The following is a 20860-nucleotide window of genomic DNA, read 5'->3' as shown; positions in this document are numbered from 1 at the left end:
ACCTTCTGTTAGGGTGTCTGTTGAGCAGATTATCCCCCTATGGTTTAGAAGGAAAAAAAAACATACTTCATTGGCCGGCATCACAGAAAAGCTTACTGCCTCTGGGTTCCACGGGTATGAACCGCTTTTTCGGAATCCGCTTACAATCACTTGCTCCTTATTATTGAATTCCTCGATAGCTGTTTTGAGCAACGGACAAATTTCTGTTCTTGCAGTGGTACCGTAAACCGGGGTCAAATTGATCACTTTAAAACACCTTTTGCTGATAACGTGAGTACGAATCCAAATATTGTCAAAAGAATTTATGAAAAATCAGTACTGGGTGGACCTCTATGAAACTGCGTGACACAACTTTTGTTCCGTACCGGAAGAAGTTTATTAGGGGGATTAGGGGCATAATGGACACCCGGGGCGAAATGGACACCCCTGTTTTTGCCAAAACCGTTGACTTTTATGTAAAACTTTTAATGTATAAGTGTAAAGGAACAAATCATGATTCTATTTTTCGAAAGTATTTTTTATATTGCTCCAAAATAACCAAAATATCATTGAAATTGTAATATGTTTTTCATATGGTGAAGTTCTTATAATTTCGAAGCAGCAGCAAATAAGGTATTGCGAGTGTTGGAGTGTGTAAACCATAAAAACAAAATAAATGATACCTTTTCTACATGTATACGGAGATTTACCAATGGATGAAGTATTTTATTTTTGATCAAAATTTACTTAAAAAAGCAATTTCAATATTCTAGTCGATTCGGGGTGAAATGAACACTGGCAATTATGAATGGATGTACGCGCATTGCATACTGTTAGGCGTTTAAGAAATTTTGGAAAAAAAATCGATACGATTATTTTAGCCTAAAGTTTAATTAATTAACTTTGATGTTATGTAAACTCGTCCAAGATGGAGTATTATATCTGTGGTATTGATCTCCGTAAGTAAATGCCAAGGGCTGAAAGTCTCTCTAATAAAGACAAATCAATCAATCAATCCGTAAGTAAATTACTTAACTGGTTGGTGTAAACAAAGAATTAGCATAAAATATGCAGAGGTGTCCACTATGCCCCGATGGGTGTCCATTTCGCCCCGTACCTTTCCTGCCAGCCCTGAAAAACACACGGTTTACAATTCAATATTTCTTCACAATAAAGACATTATACAAGCTGTAAATGTTTGAAATACGTAGGAAACAAGTTAAAGTTGTAAGCCAACTGATAATATGTTAAGTTTTTCTCTGTTATACAGGCCTAACGTACTTATTTGCTTAGGGTGTCCATTATGCCCCTAATACCCGTACGCTGCAGTAATCCTTTTCAAATCGAATTTGTAAACACTATTTTGTATTAAGACCTTTTCGTATGTCACGCTTGGTTTAGGTCCTTTTCGTATGTTATTCTGAATGTTTATAGAACGCGCGGGTCTTCCTACTCGCTCACTCACATGTCAATTTTGTAAACAATGAGTGAGAGCGCTGATCGCCAGTCTGACGGTTTGACAACTGGAACAGGTAGCACCGATATGATAGTAGGCGACGGTAAGCACCAACCACGAAAGCTCCTAGGACTCCTATGGTCTGGGTTTGTCCGTTAGGTGGCGCTAGTGAGTTCAAAAAATTTAAATCTATGTATTTTGAGAATCCGACTACATAGAAGAATTTAAGAATTTCGTCTTCGACAAGGTCGATCAGGATATCAAGAGCTAACCGATATTGAACTACCCAAGCAGCACCTGCAACATCATCCAAAATGTGGTTTTCTATGCTTTGGTCTAAAAGAGTTGCAATAAAAGCGCACGCAACTTCCATCTTGTCAGTTGAGTTGCATTTAAAATTCGGAGTTCGTTAAGTTGCAGCTTTGTTTCACAGAAATTACAAATACCATCGTATTTAACATCGATTTATGGAGGCGGAGCTTACATATTCCACACAAGTGGCAATACAGTCAGCTTGCATCAATGTGCTATGTAACACACATGAAACATCTTACTCTGGTTTGTTTGTTCAGATTAGGTTCCAAATGTGTTGCGGAGAACATGCGCGTCTTTTCATTTTGACAGCTTTCTAACTTGTGGCAAAGACGGTACAATTAAGTAACGCGTAACTTCAGTAGCTTTTATGGTGCATTGAGCAGCAAATCTTTCACAGAGCTTCTGATGTAGTATGTAAGGTGAGTGGTTAATACTCCTGGTGTCCATGGTTCGAGTCTGAATATATTTTTTTCATTTTTTTTATCATTCCCCCTCGCTCAAGTTGCATAACGATTTAAAATTTGTGCTTTTTGCGTTTCAAAGAAGAAACAACTGTGTTCTGTTGTCCTTAATTTGAACAGTGAATAAATTGCACTGATGTTGCTGGTACTGGCTTTGAAACAAGTCGTGTTGCTTGGGTAGTTGGTTCTAGGTTTATCCGCTACTGAGTCATAGAAATTCTTAACTTCTGTTTCTTAACAACCAGACAACATAGAAGAATTCCGTCTTCGACAAGGTTGATCAGGACATCAATAGCTATCCGCTAGTGAACTAGTTGATTCTAGGTTTATTCGCTAGGTGGCATTAGTAAGTCCTAAAAAATTTAAACCTCTGTATCTCGAGAATCCGACTACATAGAAAAAATCGTCTTCGGCAAGGTTGATCAGGACATCAACAGCTAGCTGATTATAAACTAGTTGATTGTGGGTTTGTCCGCTAGGTGGCGCAAGTGAGCTCTAAAAATTCTGAACTTCTGTATCTCGAGAATCAGACTACATAGAAGAATTTCGTCTTCGGCAAAGTTGATCAGGACATCAAGAGCTACTCGATAGCGCACTAGTTGGTTCTATGTTTATCCGCTAGCTGGCGTTAGTGAGTCCTAAAAAAATTAAACCTCTATATCTCGAGAATCCGACTACATATAAGAATTTCGTCTTCGACAACGTCCATCAGGACATCTTGAGCTATCCGATACTGAACAAGTTGGTTCTAGGCTGATCCACTAGGTGGCGCTAGAGAGTCATAGAAACTCTTAACTTTATTTTTCAACCACCAGACTTATAGAAATTTTTTGTCTTCAGCAGAGTTGATTAGGACATCAAGAGCTATCCGATAGTGAACTAGTCTGTTCTAGGTTCATCCGTTAGGTGGTGCAAGTGGGCTCTTAAAAATCTGAACTTCTGTATCTTGAGAATCAGACTACATAGAAGAATTTCGCCTTCGACAAAGTTGATCAGGACATCAAGAGCTATCCGATAGCGCACTATTTGGTTCAAGGTACATCCGCTAGGTGGCGTTAGTGAGCCCTAAAAATTCCAGACTTCTGTTTCTCGAGAATCAGACTACTTGGAAGAATTTCATCTTCGGCAAGTTCGATCAGGACATCAAGAACTACCCGATAGTGCACTAGTTGGTTCAAGGCAAATCTGCTAGGATGTGCTATTGAGCCCTAAAAGTTCTGAGCTTCTGTATCTCGAAAATCAGACTACATAGAAAAAAATCGTCTTCGGTAAAGTCGATCAGACTATCACAAGCTCTCCGATAGTGATTAAAGGTTTATTCGCTAGGTAGCGCTAGTGAGTTTTAGAAATTCTTATCTGCTGAATCTCTAAAATCAGGCTTCATAGAAAAATTCCGTCTTCAGCAAAGTTGATCAGTACATCAAGGGCTAACGGATAGTGAACTAGTTGGTTCTGGGTTTATCCGGTAGGTTGCGCTAGTGAGCTCTGAAAGTTCTGAACGTCTCATTCTTTGAGCAGATGGGGCAAACTGGTGGTTGCTTGAATCGGCTAAAACTAGAATAGTTTGTTTCATTTTATTGTTCATTTTTCATTTTAAAACACTTACAATTCTTCAGCCACTTGACAACAATAATTATCGGCTTCTGTTCAACCCGGATCTAGTTTCCTTTTATTACAAATTCTAACAAACTTACTGTCATCGTCTGGTAACCAACGCACTTGATACTATCGCTACTTTCTACTCGTTTTATTTGTATCACCTACAGTAAAGCTAATAGCATATGACTACTCTCATTGTTTGCGCGAGGGTAAAATGGCTGATTTTCGCCGCAACACATAGAAATTTTGAACTTGTGTATCTCGAGAACAGAACTACATAAAGGCCTCTGGTCCATATAACCACAGCTGTAAATTACGTGAGCCGTGAAATACGATCACGCATCATCAGCGGAAATCTTTTCTACTAAGGTTTCTAATGAGGTGGTCCTTTATAAAAAGAAACGTAAACCGAGCTCAAAGAACACTTGCAAACATTTGGAGTTTACGAATGACGAGTGCTAAGGATAATCTTTGTCGCTGTACAAGATAGTCTGGTGGCAGAGGGTGAGCCACGTGCTCGCTACGCTCTGCAGTTGTCAAAGCCAGAAGGATACGGTGGGCAGGATATTCTACAAGAATGCCGAATATCAACTTATCAAAGCTCATAGAAATAAGGTAGCTTTACAAAAAAAAATGAAAAAAAAATTTTCAACGTTTCACGTGCATATGCCCCACTGTGTATTAAAACGAAATTTTCAACGTAGATTTCCGTTTAAATGACTACAATAACTTTATTTTATGTGGTTGAGGTACTCCAGAAAAAAATCAGACATCTACTGTGATTGTGGCATAATTCGGGCGTTAATGGGTTAATAACTGATTCTTTTCTTGAATAGGTACATAACATCACAATAAAGGTTCCATAAAAATGTTAACACGGAAAGTTCGCAGGTAATACTAGTGGCAATTGATTGTTTAATACCAACGGTTTCATCTAAGTAATTAACACATTGAAAAACCTTTAACAAGTAATGTATGACTAACGTTTTCTAAGAACTGATAAGTGCACACTCTTCTCTAGGCATCCATGTACTGAATGACATAAAAACTTTGTGATCATAACGACGTATAGAAGTTGCTAGAATGGAATTACAATGTAGTCCCTGATTGATCAATTTGACCCCGGTTTACGGTACGCATTCCATGATAAACACGGAAAATCGACAACGCGTCATACCAATACTGTTTCATCGTCCGGAAAAAAAAATACGTCCAACGGTTGGGTAAGGTGAGTTGAATTGGGGAATAGGCAATTCAACCATATTCAACTCACGTAGCAATTCAACTGCGTGGCTTTTATGACCATCAACAAACAAAAGCACAAAACGGAGATCGTAGTGTGCGGCGCGCGGAAACGGATGAAAAATTTTTTCGCGCTGTTTTGTCTAGATCCCTGTCAAAATTTCGGGATAGTTAATGGATTTGAACAGTGTTTTAGAGCGCCGAATTACGATGGTGGTTCGAGAATTTCATTCTTTTGGATGGTGAGACTTGGTCGCAGCAGGAAAACAAGGTGTCAAATAGCGATGTGGAGGTTGCTGCACAAGCGGAAAGTTCCCCGGATTGAGAGGTGGTTGTTGGATGTGGCCGTTTCTGCGGGTAATACATACTGAGGAAAGTCTCAAGGAAATATCTGCCCCATCCTCTACGGATAACGGAAACGGAACCAGAATAACATTTCGGGGGCGACCGGATTGTGAAGATCCCATGCCAGGAGTGTTTTCCACAGAATGAACAGAAATCGAGGAGAGGATACGACAAGACAAGATGGAACTTGGTGAGATCTTTCTGATTTATTCTTTGTAACTGCATTATTATTATATATGTTTGGAATATCTTTTCGCTCTTTTACTTTCTTATCATCTATCGGAAGCCGTTTCAGTTCTGGGCGCTTTCTAAGTTGATGATGGGACTTAGGGTCTTTTTCTTTACTTCCGCTTAACTCGTAAACCTGGTTTACCAATGTAGTTAATCCAGATTTAATGCATAGGCGGGGTGAAGAAATCGCATCTTAACATAAAAATGTTTGCAAGGACTTAGCCAGGTGTGTGGAGATGAGTGGGTCTATGATATTGTGGATAGTAGCGAAATCTGCAATGGAAATGGATATACTTATCTTTGCAACTCCACCCACGATTTGTGCAAGTATTCATGCTATGCTATGCTATCAACAAACAAAAGCACAAAACAACACAAGTGGTGGAAGCAATACACCACTGGCACTTGCAGTAAAGAGAGCAGTATAGCTTTTTTTGTCATTGTTTCCGAATACTGAGTAGAAATGCTTGTATTGCTTCATTGCCAAGCACTTCCGTTTCTTGACAAGTAGGTCAAAGGATGATTCGTCGACGTTGAAGACTCTGTCTGGGCAATCTAGATGGTGTATGAGGTTGTCTTGCTCTAAGTAGACATGAACTTCACCAAACCATCCTTAAATCTGCTCCATCGTGATTGTTGCTCTATATCGCGCAAGGACACTAGGAGTACGGACAGATATTGCCGGGTGTCTCTTAAAAACAGCATTACCCATTTTTTCCGGAAATTCCATTTCTGAACGGAGTGTGCTTCCTGGTCTGCCTTACAAATTGTCCTTCACTTATGCGGAGCTGTTTTATTGAAACAGGAAATCCCGCTCGGGCAATGAAATTTACCCAACTCACTATTTTTGTTTCTTCCTACTTTGTCAGAATCGGATCTTTCCCGGGGTTTGCAGTGCAAACTTTGCACCAAGTTAGTATTTTTCCCTCACCTTGTCGCGAAGAGTTTCAGCTGGTATTCCATGTCGCCTTGCCTGGAAACGCCCTGTCTGGTCATCCGTAATGCCTTCTGTATATCATATTCGGAGTATGTTTTGCCAATTTTGCCAATTTTGCAAATTAGTCTTTTTTTAGCTTTAAAATATTGAATTTTCATATGATAAATATCTCAGCGCAATAGTACGTACCTAGCTGAACGTGCTGGCGATTAGAAATTACTTAATAGAATCGACGCAATTCCGTTGAATTTCAATAAATTTCACGGGCCGTTTTCGGTCGACCATACTGTCAACAACAAACAAGTGTCAATTACGGTGGTGCACTGCGAAAAATGTTTTTTGTTAACGTAGTTTAAGGTACACCCAAAGCAAAAATTGGTAAAATGAAAGTTTTTTTTATGTAACATCATGTTGAACTCGCTTTTGTTATAATTGTTAGCACATTTTTGATATAATAATTATGATTAATAAAAAATGAGCGGTGAATACTAAGTGATATAAAAATGAATATTGTCAATATGTATCAATATTCTTGAGTATTCATGGAAACTGCTGAATCAGCATAAGGCCTCATAATAATGCACTCTTATCTGTACGTTTAACTTGTATCCCAAGAAACATAGGAAACATTAGGTTAAAACGTAACTAGTTATAATTAAATGCATCCTATACACAATCATCTAAATGTAAAAAAAAAATCCTACTCACATCTATTAAAAGCACAAATAAAACTCGCATTTAGAAAAATTGCCGCATATACACACCTTGTTGACAGACACCTCCGAGGAAAAGCAAAATGCTTTTCGATAATTTTTCCGCTTTATAATTGCTGTTCGCGGAATCGCTTTTGCGTGCATCCTGTTTGGCACCGAGGACACCCACGCGATTGTCGTCGCTGTTGTTGAATGGATGCTGCTTCTGCTGTTGCTGATGGGAAAAATGCACTCTTTGTTGCAGCGACATGCCTCGTCTACTGCCGGCACCAGTTTCCGCCTTTGCCGTTTTGATGTTGATGTTTTCGCTGCTGTTATTTGCACACGCTGCTGCTGTTGCTGTTGCTGTCGGAGCTTCCCGCTGTTGATGTCGACTCAAAAGATGCCTCCGGCTCAATGTTTTCCACCGTTGACGACTGCTGCAGCAGCGCTCAAGACATCGGCGGAGGTGACGATGATGATAATGATGATGATGGCGTGGATCATCGTCGTTATTTTTATTTGTGTCATTAAAAAGTACATTTTCCTTTGTGCTATCACCCCATTGCTGATGTCGATGGAACTGCAGTTGTTGTGACTCGGGAAGCCGCCTTCCGATACCGGAGCCATTGAGATGGAAACTATCTCCGTAATAACTTTCGTCATCTTCAATTTTCAAAGAGCCAAACTTGTTAGCGTGTATCGAACTTTTTCCTCTGCGAACAAAGCCTGTGGGGGTGCATAAGGGAAAGAAATCAGAAAAAATGCTTCGTTGGGATCAACAATGAAACAAGAAGCAGATTTGAATGTTATATCTGTATTGAAAATCTGTTAATCTGAATTGTGGAAATGTTTCTAATGTTGTGATGGTAAAATCAGAGCTGATTACTCTAAGTTTTAAAATTTCAGTGTCCCCTGTACTGTTACGGACCCAAGGACATGATCTCGGCTATTGCGCCTAATTAAGAATCATTCCGGCCGGGAATGTATTATTATTTCACAATTTTTTTTTCTGTAATTATCACGAAAGAAACATTTTCTGCAAATATTTTATGAGTTTCGCAAGGATTCTTTTAAAAATTTCAAGAAAATTCTTAAGGATTACTTCCAGGGATACTGCCAGAAATTCCTTTGCGGATTCTTTTAGGATTTATCAAAAATAACCTGAAATGTTTACAAAAAAAAAGAACCTCGCAGGATTTCTTAAGATTCCACTTCGTATCCCTTCGAAATGCATCCATGTCCATGAATTTCTTTGGAGATTCTTCCACATAATTTTTCATGGCACTTCTTCAGAAGTTTCTCTAAAGATTAATTCTGAAAAGGGTTTCCTTCTGAGATTAGTTAAGGGATTCTAAAAGAAATTCATACATGAAATTCTTCAAACATTTCTGAAAAAAAAAAATAAGTATGGAAATATTGGCAGGATTTTTTTCCTTGATTTTTTTCGAAATTTCTCAAGAAATTCTGCTAGGAGTTTCTTCAGAGGTTTCTGCAGGAATTCCTCCAAAAGAATTCTTCAAAAGATGAAACGCACGCCGCCAATCCTAATATGAGGAACAGACGCTGATGTGAGCCACTTCCAACCTGAACATTCTCTTCTCTATCAATTTTCGATCCAATTTCGCACCGAACTGGAGAAGAGGTCAATGAACTCTACAATGGGGTCTTTATTACGCGTTACCAAGCCTTTTCCGTCCTTGGCTATTGCTCTCATTTTCTTTTTATAGTCATAGCTTTATCCACATTTCTTCACAGTATGCACAGCACAAGTTCCAAAATGTTTCTCAGCTGTTCTGTTGGATGAAAAGACACTGTGCATATGAATGCAAACCGTTAGCACTATGTGTTTCGGCAGCTGAATGAAGTGAGCTAAATGAGAATGAAATTGTCTTCTAAAAAGTTCGTTTTCGTATGGCAGAGCAATTCTAAAATTGTTTTTTTTGTTTTGTTTTGCTAACGAGGCGTGGAAACAATTCGAAAGTAATTTGACGATTGCAATTGGGTTGTTTAGTGAATAAAATATTGCTATTTTCTATAGCCTAATCGAAAAAGCTCATTTTTCTGAGTATAACGTGATTTTATTGGATTCCAATACCTTTGTTTTGATGGTTAAATTAACAAAACAGTTCTAATTTTCGTGGATAGAATGACAGTTCAATCGATAAAGTGACAGTTCGACCCGAACAAAAAAAATTCCCCATACAAACTTTAAATGAATTTTAAAAATAGTTCCTGGACTCCAAAAATTGTGAAATTTTGGATTCCGACTAATTTTTGGGCGGAGAATCTCTGATACCCCTAAAGAACCCAATTCTCATTAAGACAGTTTTGAAGCATAACATATTATATTTTGAATATTTCTCAGATATGACGGCGATGTCAATTCTATTCGTATGAAAAACACTATTCATCGACAGCCTGGAAATAGCAGCAGCTTCCACAGAAATGTTTCACCACTTCACCCTTTTCTCGGCAGCCCGCGATAAGTGTAGAGCTTTTGTGCTTTTTCCTTTTCTTCCCGCATAACTGAGGCGCACTGATGTAACGAGACTTTTTTTTGATCAGCCTCTTTGCCGTCGGCACTACGCCAAACCCTTATCGAAGCCAGCTGCTGTTGCTGCATCAATTCTGCTATTTCAGTCAGTGAGCTATGCACTATGCATCTCGTTATGTACATTACCCTCGATCGGCGTCGTCATTAATGTCTAAAAGTTTTGATTTATATCCTCTATCGCTTTTTCATCTGGCGGCAAAAGAAAAGGAAAATGCTTTCAACGTATATTCCGGTTCGTTCAGATATGTCGAGAACTTCTGGGCGTATTCATTGAGTTGTATTGATTGGCAGAAAAAAAGGATTTACTCAGATTGATTCATTCTTGTAAGATACAGATTGGTTTGAAGAAAAAAATATGTCGCTTAATCGAACCATATTCGATTTTGTTACAATACGAGAACATACCCACAAAAACCAATAAGCAGATGAAATGGCATTAATTCGGCACTAATGTGCCTTTACAGCAGGTCATTATATGCTAATCTGCCGCTCCGTATATGTGCCTTACTACCCAGACAACCAGGAATCGCATAAGGATGCACGCTGTACATCGTATAAAGGATTATTTAAAGTCACTATCGCATATCTGTACTGCTGAGGGACAATTTTCATCGCATATGATGTTATTTTTTGAACTAATTGTGATGTATCTGATAAAATCATATAAGAGTGCAAATTAACTTTTATCATGCATGACAACATCGTAGTAGACGATATTCTGATGTTTTATTGCGACGAACTTTGCTCATTCGCAAAAGTGTTCGAGCAAACTCGCAAAGTGTCAATTGAATTCGCATAATTACGTACTGCGATGGTTATACGACTTCGCTTGGTACTTTCTTATTATGTCAGTTTAACTCGAATTGGTGTATAAACTGAATCGCATAAAAGTAAAAATAAATTCGTTAAAATGTGCATACGAACTCGCATAAGCTAGAATCGTTAACGTTGGCATATTGCGATGTGATTCGTGATAACAATGATAGAGGAGCTCTTGGAGTGCCAAAAAGCTAAAAGAAAGTGAGCAGTCATCATTATGGTGACAAATCGAGTTACAAAGTCATCATTTGATAATTAACAATGGGTTTTGCTAGCAATAGAGGGGTAGTGATAACTGTGCGGGAGATCATGCTTCGTCATATTGAGCTCCAGATAGCCTGCCGAACACGTACAACGCAGGTAAATCAAGTACATGCAGAGAAATAAATTGTTAACACAATTAAAATCTAATTCAAATCAACCAATTTTTCAGTTTACTATAGCGACAAACTAATTCCAAGTTTAAACTGAACTGTTCCATTGTTCGATAATACAAATATTTTCATTTGTCGAAATTTTTGACAGTTTGTTAGAACAAACAGAGATTTGGTAGATTCAATATAAAATAACGGTTTGTTTCAAACGACTGCACTTTTGCTATTAACAAAGCCGGAATGTGATTGTGTTGGTGACGGCAGCTCCTACGGCAGCTCGAAAATCTATTTTTGGACGCTCGGCAAGCGGATGGAAAGGAGATCGAATAAAAGAGACAAAAAGGCGAAACCGACCAACTTTTTGCGAATCCTGTATTTAGTACCTGCGCGTTATCCATCACGGCCAAAACTGCACTTGGAAGTTGCAGTGATGGATTGGCTACACCTTTCTCGTTGTTGCGAAGTTGGGGTAAGTTTTTCAAAGATGTGTGAGTGCTTCCAGGCCATGTTTGTGGTTCCCATTTTGTAGAAACCAATGAAGTTTCTAACGTTGTATGAAATAATGGTGATTAGTTGTTTTAATCTATAAACTCTAAGTGATAACAGGGAAATATAACTTTGGTATTAGTAAATTCTCAGTTTGAAAATCAACCAAGCGTTTTATTGTTTCAAACAAGCGTCATTTTTCTGCGTGTACATTCCAACAAATACTGAGGTGAGTTAGAATGTCATGACAATTAGCCAGTGTGTTTCATAAGTAGTGTTTTGTGTTAAGGCAAAACTGGAAGCATTTTCCCACTTTTTGGTTTTTGATTTTTTATTAAATAACGATACAATATTTTCAGAATCGGTTTTCGTGCACATGTAGAGTATGGATCAAGGTATCTCCTGAATTTTTTTTGTAGTGGAAAATGTTTTTCAGAAACCATTTTTGAACAAAATTTCACGAAAAAATGTTTTTTGTAAAAATGGAAAACTTTTTCCACCTCAAAAAAATTCAGAAGATACCTTGTTTCATATTCTACATGTGTACGAAAACCGATTTTGAAAATATTGCTTCGTTATTAAATAAAAAATCAAAAACCGAAAAAATGTGAAAATGCTTCCAGTTTCACCTTAAGTGTGAAGTGTGGCTCGATAATCCAAAGGTTATTAGTTCGATACTAAGGTGACAAGAATTGTTTTTTTTTTCGAATATTATAAAGTCGCATAAGATGCCATATAACGTCGTAATAGTGCACACCGTGCATCGCATAAGATATCGCTTCAAGTCATATAGCGTTATTATTTTTCCGCCAATGCACGTATAGCGCCTCCACTTTTGTACGCATAAGGCACTTTTATTGCATCTTATGCGATGTAACTTTACCGCATAAAAGTATGTATAATATGACTTCATTATACGTGCAAATTGATTGTCTGGGTGACCTACCTTACCGGTCAGTCTAAGGCCTGAGCGTCCTCTGCTGTACGTAAGAGTCGTCTCCATTCTACTCGGTCCATGACTGTGCGACTCCAGTTCCGCACTCTGCGAAGGGTCCGCAAATCGTCCTCCACTTGATCAGTCCACCTAGCTCGCTGCGAACCACGTCTTCTTGTACCGGCCGGATGGCTCTCGAGAACCATTCAAATCATGTTACCATTCGACATCCTGATGACATGACCCGCCCACCGTAGCCTTCCGATTTTCGCGGTATGGACGATGGTTAGCTCTCGCAGCAGCTGATGCATCTCGTGATTCATTCGCCTTCTCCAAGTCCCGTCTTTCATCTGCTTTCCGCCGTAGATGGCACTATGGGAGATTCCCATACAAGCAGGCGGACAAAAAAATGTTCGTCATATTTTCGAGGAATTGTTAGTATTCTGTAGTTGGTTCGACTAAAATATATTGTTTATGGACATTTTTAAACATCACGACCAAGTTTTGAAATGGGCGTATTTTCAATATGGTCAAATAACTGATAATATATAAAAAGTTTGTATTTGTTTTATTTTTTAAATTTTTATTTTGTTTTTTTTTGTGCTTAGAATGATCAACACTGTTGTGTAGTTACTTTTAAAAATGAATTCCAAGGGAATTTGCTTAGAATGTTTGAGAATCGTCGTTTAATCTCAAGGGGTTCGCCCGGGCGGTCTCGTGCGTAAAAAAACGCTAAATCTCCCAAGACCGCAATTAACCGCAGCATTTCGCATACAAAATCATTAGAGTAGACCTAAAGCTTGACCATAAACTGATTTTGAGCCTGGGAATGTTTGGGAAAAAAATATGCCGATCATCAAAATTTGAATCTCATGCCTTTTTCAACTTCTTCTTCTTCTTGTACCTTTTTTCATACAATGGCTCAATTATTTCACAAAACCACGTGTTTGTTGGAAAGCTTGCTTCATTATATGTATTGAAAGCAATAGATAATGATGATATTAGTTAGAAAATATCAATTTTAAATTATGTGTTGATTTTTTGCGAAAATTACATTTTTTAGCTTTATTCAACTTTGATACTCAATATCTTTGTAACTACATCAGCTAGAAACTTGAAATTCTAGATTTCTCTTAGTTTATATGTTTATTATCGATAGAAAATTTCAGAACAAGCATTAGTGGAAGTCACTTTTCTGATTTTTGTCCGCCTGATATCCTATAGTGGATGGTAAGCAACACTTTCTGTTCGAAAACTCCAAGGGCGCGTTAGTCCTCTGCACGTAGAATCCATGCTTCGCGCCCATAGAGGACTACCGGTCTAATCAGGGTTTTGTAGATACAGGGGTGGCCAAAATGTTTTGATAGGCAACTTTTTTTCTCTCGCAAAAAAGTTCAACATGCTATAACTTTTCATAAAGTGTACAAGAAATCTCAATTTTTGACAGTTTGTCAACCTATTATATGTGCAACATTTGTACAAATTTGAGCTGGTGGGGGCTGGCTCACAAAACTTCCGGTCCGCTTTAGTGCTTTATGCATCATTGTGGCCAGATGTTGTTCTAGTTTTTCCAGCTGTATTGTAAAGCATGAGCGGTGATCCTTGGCATTCTTGTTGAAGTTGGGGTACTCGGAATGTTGATCGATCACCGATTATTGCTGGCAGATGCAGTGGAAAGTTTGTCTTAATACGTATCAATCGTCTCTGACAAACGAGAAAAACTGACCTCACTGATTACCTGTCTCTGAACCAAATTTGGTATAGAGTCTTCAGTCTCCGATTAATCGCTTCATGTTTGATAGAGGCTTTTAATCCAATGGGTTACATAGCCGCTATCCGAATGAAGAGAGTAATGTTCCGCGTAATATATCACAAATCAAAAGAGGTGCGGTACATTACGTGGAGCGGATATACTGAATTGGGTACCAGACCAAGTCCCTGCTGGGTGGCACGAAATAGGTGAGCCATAGACAATAGAATCGTCAATGTCGTAGGGCATAGTATGTGACTATTGTCGAAACAACACTATTTTTGGTCATTGTCCAACCAAAATCATAAGCGGCGTCTACTTACTCTAAGCGCATAACTATGTTAGGGTCAAGATTAGGATGAAATCATTGGTAAAATATAATAACACTTTTTAGTTTGTGTAGTTAGTTGAACTAGAGTTAACTTTTTATTGAGACATTTTCTGTAGGTTTATTATGGATTACAATACATTAGCTGTCCTTTAACTGAATTATTTTATAACAGTAAACAACTTTATTCCTTCTTGACAAAAGATGTATTAACAAAAGCATTTCAATGTGGACAAAGAATTGCCAAACTATACATCTGATCAGATATTTTTCCGGTATTAAATTGGGGGTGGAGAGTTAAACACTTACGGAAAATAGTTTTTAAATGTCAGACAAACATCACATGAACACAGCTACCAATGAACCAAACCTTCTCTACTGTCTTCTCATTTTGCCGCTTCCTATCCTCAATTGAACTTATCTGACACTAGTTAGGACTGTCTGTGGAAGATCCGGGTTTCTAATTCTGTGTAGGACTTGTTAAAACGGGATGCCTGATATGTACTGCGGACAAATGGTCTGGAAGCACTGAGCAATCACAATTACTGTCGTACTAATCATATGAAATGCATGCTTTTCTACTTACATCCCGAACGTCGCCAACCGGCAAAGAGGACATGACGAAAAAACGCGAGCTGGCCCTAACAAAAACTAGAAATGCGATGAAAATGGTCACCGATGCAAAGATATGGAAACAAAATAGATGAGAAATTATCGACCAAATCAAAATCTAATAACATATCGCTAATGTTCTTTATCATTCTTTCTTTTTCTCGTTTCAGCAACAAAATCGAAACCTCTCTACTATCTCTTCATTTTCTGCCTCTTCCCATCCTATTCCCACATCTTCTTATATCCTCTACCCCATCTATTTAATGTATCTGACACTTGTTGGGACTGGTAACGCCAGCGCCTGCCTGTGGAAGATCCCGGTGTGCTAATTCGGTGTAGGACATGTTAACGGGGGAGGCTTAGTAGGTCCACATCTGCCCACAAGCAGATGGGCTGACATTTGTCGGCCTGGGTGTGGACTGAGCAATTACAATTACAATTACAATTACAACATTTGTACAAATTTGAGCTGGATTGATCAATGTTTCGCAAAGTTAAAACCGTTCGGGTAAAACACTATTCTTTAGACAACTCATTTTTGAGCTGTCATATCTCAGAAACCAGTGAACCGAATTTTTTACATCAATGTCAATAAATTTTAGTGTTGATATCCAAAGATTTTCCACTTATGTTCTCATGTAATCTCCAATCAGATATATTAGAGCCTATTTTGATTGAAGAAAGAACACATTTAGTAATTTTTGTGTGGTATTGTAAATTTGATTTATTTTCCTCTATGGGAAAATAATTTAAACCCGGTATAACTTAATTCGCCGTGAGAAAATATTACATTTTATAACGTCGTAGAAAGTATCAATATATTGTTGATAAACGTTAAAAAAATCATTCAATTCGGTTCACTGGCACTGGTTTCCGAGATATGTCAGTTCAAAAAGTAGGTGACCCTATACAGTGGAGACCCGATTTTGTCAGCCCCCGATTTTGTCAGCTTTTTTACCCGATTTTGTCAGCCTTTTTTGAAGTAGAAAAATAAATGTGTTTTTCAATTATAATTTCAATTTTTCAGTAAATATGAATGATATGAATGCAGTTGATGTCTTTAGGCGTCATAGAAAAATTAAGCAATCAACAAAACTCGTGTAACTTTTCAAAACGGCCAACCTTTTTTGCAAGCAAACACATTTATGCCATTTTAGCATCCAACCCTAACCAATGTTTTAAACCAATATTGTTTTAAATTGCTAAAAAAATCCAGCTCTCTCTCTTCTTGGCGTAACGTTCCAACTGGGACACAGCCTGCTCCTCAGCAGTATTTTATGAGAACTTTTTTACAATTTTTTACTGAGAAACCCCCACAGCCAATGTTTATTTTGCATATGTATATCATGTGGTAGTAATGAAGATATTTTATACACAAGGTAGTTAAGGAACTGTCGATTATGAAACGGATTCTAGGCTAACCGGGAATCAAACTCGTCACCCTCGGCATGGTTTTTCTGATTGCACGTGGGTGTAATGTGGCTATATGGGCTTAACTCTTTGGAGCCGGAGTGTATTGCTAGTATAACCGCAACCTCGTTGGTTTAGAAGGGTTAAAAACTATTCTTCTTAATTTCCTCTGGAACGGAACAAACAATAAATGCTGCCTGTTGTTGTAAATAAATAAATAAAGTCAACCAATTTACTTCTTCTTTCCAGCATCTTTGGGATTTCTCCAGGTTTATTTGTTAAGATTGCTCCAGATATTTATTATGAGATATGTGTTGTGAAATTCCTGCTTGAATTGCTTCAAAAATTGCTGTCGGAATTCTTCCAGCGATTTATCCATTAAAAACCTTTAAGGAATTCGAGGTGGGATTCCCCCAGAAAGTCTTGCTACAATTCCTTCAAGAATTTTTGCTTGATTTGTCGTAAGTATTTCGCTGGTGTTTCTCCAAGAATTCCACCGAAAGATTGTAAAGGAATTCTTTCGGGGATTTTAGAACGATTCATTAAGATGTGTGTCTTTAAGATTTTTCCAGACATTCCTCCTGTGATTTCTCCAGAAGCTTTCTTAAGATTGGTTCAAGAACTCCTGCTAGGATTCCTCCAAACTTTTTGCTGATATTCCTGCAGGACTTTTTCCAAAAATTTCCACATGAACTCCTACAGCGATGTACCCAGGGGTTTCTTCAAGGATTTCTCCAATAATTCATCCTACAATTGCTACGTGGATTTTTCTAGCGATTCATTCAAGACATCCTACTGGGATTTGTCTTTACATATCTGCTTTGATAGTCCAGGAAATTCTGCTGAAGTTCCTCCAAAAAAATTTCTAGAAATTTCTATTAGAACCCTTTCCGATATTTCTCTAAGAGCTGTTCATGCATTATTCCTATGATATCGCCAGGGAATACTTCAGCAAACGCAGCTGAGAATCCTCCAAAAATTCTTGATGGTATTTATGTAGGACTTTATCCAGTAATTTCTGCAGGAACTCCTCTAGTGATGTATTCAGAGAATTCTGTAGAAATTTCTACAATAATTCCTATACTAGTTCCTATATGAATTACTCCGTGCATTATTCCATAAATAAATCTTCGAAAGGCACGAATTTCTTAAATGGAAAAGACATTGCTGTTTACGAAACGTGATGGTCAAATAATAAAAAAGTATCATTGATCGTCAAAAAAAACCCCTACGCATATAGGATTTCCTCTAGAGATTTCACTATGGTTCTTCTGTTAAATTTCCCAATTGGGCATCCTCTATAGATTTCCCGGTGGTCCCTTTTGAATTTTTTCCAGGGCTACCTCTTGGTATCTCCTATGTGAAAATATCTTAGTATTGCTTCTGAAATTCTTTTAGAAAATCTTGTTGGAAATTCTACTGGAATTCATGCTAAAATTGAATATCCCATTCTAGCTGTTATTTCTCCTTAAACTGCTCCAGATATTTCCCCAGTACTTTTTTCAGGAATTCCTCCATGGGTTTCCCAAGGAGATTTCTTCAAAGATTGCAGTAGGGATTCTTTCAATGATTTTTCAGAAAATGCTCCAGGAATGCCTCTAGGAATTTCTACGGAGATTACAGTAAGGATTCATTCAGAAGGAATCAGACTTAAGGGATTTATCCGGAACTCCTGAAAAGGTTTTCCAGAAATTCCCCCAAATATTTATTCAAAGATTTCTCCAGAGATTGTTTAGAGATTGGGATCTGGAAATTAAAGTGGAAAGGCAGCGGAAACGTAACCAATTCGGGCAGTATGAGTGTCTATACTAGTCAATCAGATGTTGGTTCATTTTCATTCGTTGACAGCTAAAGTTAGATGTTATGATTTAAGCTGTGCTAACCAATGACAACTGTCTTCTGTAGACCACAATTGCTATAAGATAGGAGAAGACTGTGTTCCAGTAGAGCTGTTATGACAAGAAGAAAAATAAATAAAAGATTTAATAGCTCTGCTGTAAAAAAGCACTGAATGTTAACTTTACCATATACCATTTTTTTTTCTGAGTCCTTAACACCCATTCAACTATTTTTACCACAAAAGGGTCGTCCAAATATTACGTAACGCAAAATTTAGCAAATTTAGACCCTATCCGGTATCCCTCGCACGGCGTAACTATTTTTCTAAAAGAAATTTTGAAATTTTATATGAAACGTGACACAGCGTTGGACCCCCTCCCCCTAATTGGCGTTACGTAATATTTGAACGATCCCAAAGCAAACTCTCCACACCTATCTCCGTCTCTGACGTGCTCAGAACAATTTTTCATGAGTAAAAAAATGATTTTAAAAAATGTCCCGATTTTGTCAGCCCAAAATGCTACCAGGGGCTGACAAAATCGGGTCCTTACTGTAATAGTGTTTTACCCGAACGGTTCTTACTTCGCGAAAAATTAATCAATCGAGCCCAAATTTGTACCAATCATGCACACACACGGGGTGGCCAAAATGTTTGGGATAGGCAATTTTTTTTCTCTCACAAAAAAGTTCAACATGGTGTAACTTTTCATATAGTGCATCGAATATTCTCAAATTTCAACTGTTTATTAACCTACTAGCTGTCCCGGGAAACTTTGTCTTGCCGTCTTGTGGTGGTTTGACAACTTTTGAGCTCAAAATAGCACCGCACTCTAGATTGGTTTGATTTCGATCGTGTTGATTTTCTTCCCAGCTCATGGAAAATCAGTACTTTATCAATTTTCTTACTTTTTCGGTTTATTTCGTAACTTTTTTTTACATATAAACACAGCCACCATGAATACGAAGCAAACCATGCAAGAGTCAACCCGATCGGTTCAGCCGTTCGTGAGTTTTGTTGCCTCAAAGGGACTTCAAACTCATTTATATATGTATAGATTATACAGGGTGTTAGGGTCCTGAGTGCAAACTTTTTAAAGGGCGACAGAGGACCATAAATGGTGAAAAAAATTGTTCTACGCATATGGTCAAATCTCAACCGTTACGTAGTTATTGAACTCCCCATGTTTTTGACTCGTATTGCTTTAACTGGCTATAACTTTAAAATGGTCAAACTTATCGCTGTTTTTTTACCCTTATTTGAAAGATTATTGAATTTTCTATCAAATGGCATCTTTCAACCGATTGGTTAAGTAAAATAACTAAGTTTTCTAGAGCAAAATGCCTTAAAGTTGTGTGTTTTAATTTGTTTTTGTTAATTATCTTTGAAAAATGCGTAATAAATTAAAATTCTTTCTTTGGCAAAGTTGTTACCCCTGTTCCACTCTAAAATTCGTTCTTTGACATGAATCTTCTATCTCTTATTGTTTTCTTGCAATTTCGATTTAAACGTCGCATTTCAGGTCATAAATTTGCAATCGTCATGGTAAGCACCTTTTTGCGCACTGTGCCGCACATTTTAATCAAAATTGCAAGAAAATAATAAGAGTAAGAAGTATGACATCAATGAACGAATTGTAGAGTGGAACAGGGGCCACAACTTTGTCAAAGAAAGAATTTTAATTTATTACGCATTTTTCAAAGATAATTGACAAAAACAAATTAAAATACGCTATTTTTAGCTATTTTGCTCTAGAAAACATAGTTATTTAACTTAACCAATCGGTTGAAAGATGCCATTTGATAGAAAATTCAATAATCTTTCGAATAAGGGTAAAAAAACAGCGATAAGTTTGACCATTTTAAAGCTATAGCCAGCTAAGGCCATCAGAGTCAAAAATATGGGGAGTTCAATAACTACGTAACGGTTGAGATTTGACCATATGCGTAGAACAATTTTTTTCACCATTTATGGTCCTCTATCACCCTTCAAAAAGTTTGCACTCATGAACCTTATACCCTGTATGTGCATCAGTGGTACAAATTTGAGCACGATTGGTTAATCTTTCGCGAAGTTATAACTGATCCCGTAAAACACTATTTTGAAGACTATCAGTTTTTGAACTGTCATATCTCGGAGACCAGTGAACCGAATTGAATGAAATTTTGAGCGATTATCAACAATATAATAGTGCTTGAAAATTCATCAGAACATAGATACTTTTTAAAATTTGAAAAAAGTTATGATGCTTCGACATTTAAACCCATTTAGAGGAAAATGAGACATATTTACTGTACTGCCCAAACATTACTAAATGTGTTCTTCCTTCAATCCAAATAGGCTCTAATATATCTTTTCATAGATATCTTATGAACAGAAGTAGAAAATCTTTGGATATCAAAAATAAAATTTTATGACATTGATGTAAAAATGCATTTTTTCGAAATAGATCCAAAAAGTATCGTTTGAAAAGTGCCTACCCATGTTTTTAATGAT

General features: G+C 37.5%; 1 protein-coding gene across 1 annotated transcript in view; it reads right to left on the bottom strand.

Annotated features, from left to right (window-relative positions):
- The window catches only part of LOC109397949 (uncharacterized), an 81993-nt gene that overhangs the window by 41441 nt on the left and 19692 nt on the right, over positions 1-20860 (bottom strand). The window contains exon 6 of the mRNA XM_062852589.1: positions 7330-7986. Within this exon, the coding sequence (XP_062708573.1) occupies positions 7330-7986 (657 nt within the window). The remainder of the gene's footprint in view (positions 1-7329; positions 7987-20860) is intronic.

Source organism: Aedes albopictus, chromosome 2 (assembly GCF_035046485.1).
Source record: "Aedes albopictus strain Foshan chromosome 2, AalbF5, whole genome shotgun sequence".
In the NCBI taxonomy this organism is placed as follows: Eukaryota; Metazoa; Arthropoda; class Insecta; order Diptera; family Culicidae; genus Aedes; species Aedes albopictus.
The sequence above is the reverse complement of the archived record's forward strand: the minus strand, read 5'-3'. Positions and strand labels throughout refer to the sequence as shown.